This window comes from Otolemur garnettii, unplaced genomic scaffold (genome assembly GCF_000181295.1).
Source record: "Otolemur garnettii isolate 467f Iridium unplaced genomic scaffold, OtoGar3 scaffold00189, whole genome shotgun sequence".
Taxonomy (NCBI): Eukaryota; Metazoa; Chordata; class Mammalia; order Primates; family Galagidae; genus Otolemur; species Otolemur garnettii.
The window spans coordinates 1,544,369-1,545,853 of NW_003852584.1; the positions used below are offsets into that span (position 1 = coordinate 1,544,369).

The 1,485-nt window shown below is 36.7% G+C and overlaps 1 protein-coding gene across 1 annotated transcript in view; it reads left to right on the forward strand.

The window, feature by feature from the left end:
- Nucleotides 1-1,485, forward strand: part of GSPT1 (G1 to S phase transition 1) — a 40,344-nt gene that overhangs the window by 19,776 nt on the left and 19,083 nt on the right. Inside the window, exon 4 of the mRNA XM_003800896.3 lies at nucleotides 247-474. Within this exon, the coding sequence (XP_003800944.1) occupies nucleotides 247-474 (228 nt within the window). The remainder of the gene's footprint in view (nucleotides 1-246; nucleotides 475-1,485) is intronic.

The following is a 1,485-nucleotide window of genomic DNA, read 5'->3' on the forward strand; positions in this document are numbered from 1 at the left end:
TGGGAAAAATTTCTTTCGTTTTGTAACTTTATTCTTAAAGGGTTCATGATCACAAGGTGATTATATTTAAGTAATAAGTTTTATTACTTGAAAAATATCTCCTAAGGCCTTTCACAGTCATCTGTGTTCTGATTTTAGACTTTGTCCACTCACCCAAAGTTCCATTTGTTGTTTTAAAACTTGTGTATTTTAAAGTACTGATTATAAGTCTTTTACCGAATATTAAGTTAAAATTTCTTATTTCAGTAGAAAATGGAGAGACAGAAATGTCTCCAGAAGAATCATGGGAGCACAAAGAAGAAATAAGTGAAGTGGAGACAGGGGGTGGTCCCTCGGGAGATGGAAGGCCACCTGAGGAAAGTGCCCAAGAAATGATGGAGGAGGAAGAGGAAATACCAAAACCTAAATCTGTGGTTGCACCGCCAGGTGCTCCCAAAAAGGAACATGTAAATGTGGTATTCATTGGGCACGTAGGTAAGTAGAACTCAGCAATTATAAGAAATGACCAAAGTTAAAACTGGATACATCAAACAGAACTAATTCTTTAGCTCCTTGGAGATGTTTAGTAAAACTGAACTGAATTAATTCAAAATACCTTGATTTTTACCTTGCTAGATTTTTTTTTTAGCTGGCAAAAAGTTGCAAGTACCTTTTTGTTTTCGCTTTTTTTTAGAGAAAGAGTCTTCACTTTGTCACCCTCAGTAGAATGCTGTAACGTCACAGCTCACAGTAACCTCCAGCTCTTGGGCTTAGGCGATTCTCTTGCCTCAGCCTCCCAAATAGCTGGTACCACAGACGCCTACCACAACACTCAGCTATTTTTTGTTGCAGTTTGGTCAGGGCCAGGTTTAAACCTGCCACTCTCAATATATGGGGCTGGCACCCTACTCATTGACCCACAGGCACTGCCCCACTTTTTTGTTCTTGAAGTTTGGGCAAACAATTTTGTAATGGCATCCAAGCTGGAAGAAAATAAGCTTCAGTATATTGGTATGAAATGCATATACATGGATGTATGTCTGTATACGTATATAATGTTGATAGACCATTGATGATGATTTAGTATAATGCATCTATTAATTAATGTCTTGGAAATTGTGTCTTTTTTATGTGAACTTCAGTTAACTTTTTAAATTAACTCACCTTACTAAGTAGTTTAATTTTGTGTGAAGTAAGAAATTAATAACTTGGAGTAACCTAGATGCTTGCCAGGTTGCTGGTTTAGCAAAAAGCAAATCACCAAACCTATTTATCTGATCTATACCCAAACCTGTGAGAAGAAAATATAGAATCATGTGCCTTTTATTTCTTCTATTTCTGCCTTCTCCTGAATATGAAAAACCATATTCCTTTTTTAGTAGCAAGAACTCCTTTGAAATTTATAAAAGAGCATGGGGCTTGTTTGTTAACAGTGAAAAGATGATTACCCAAATGTAGTTCACAGTTCTTTTTTTTTGAGACAGAGCCTCAAGCTGTCCCCCTGGG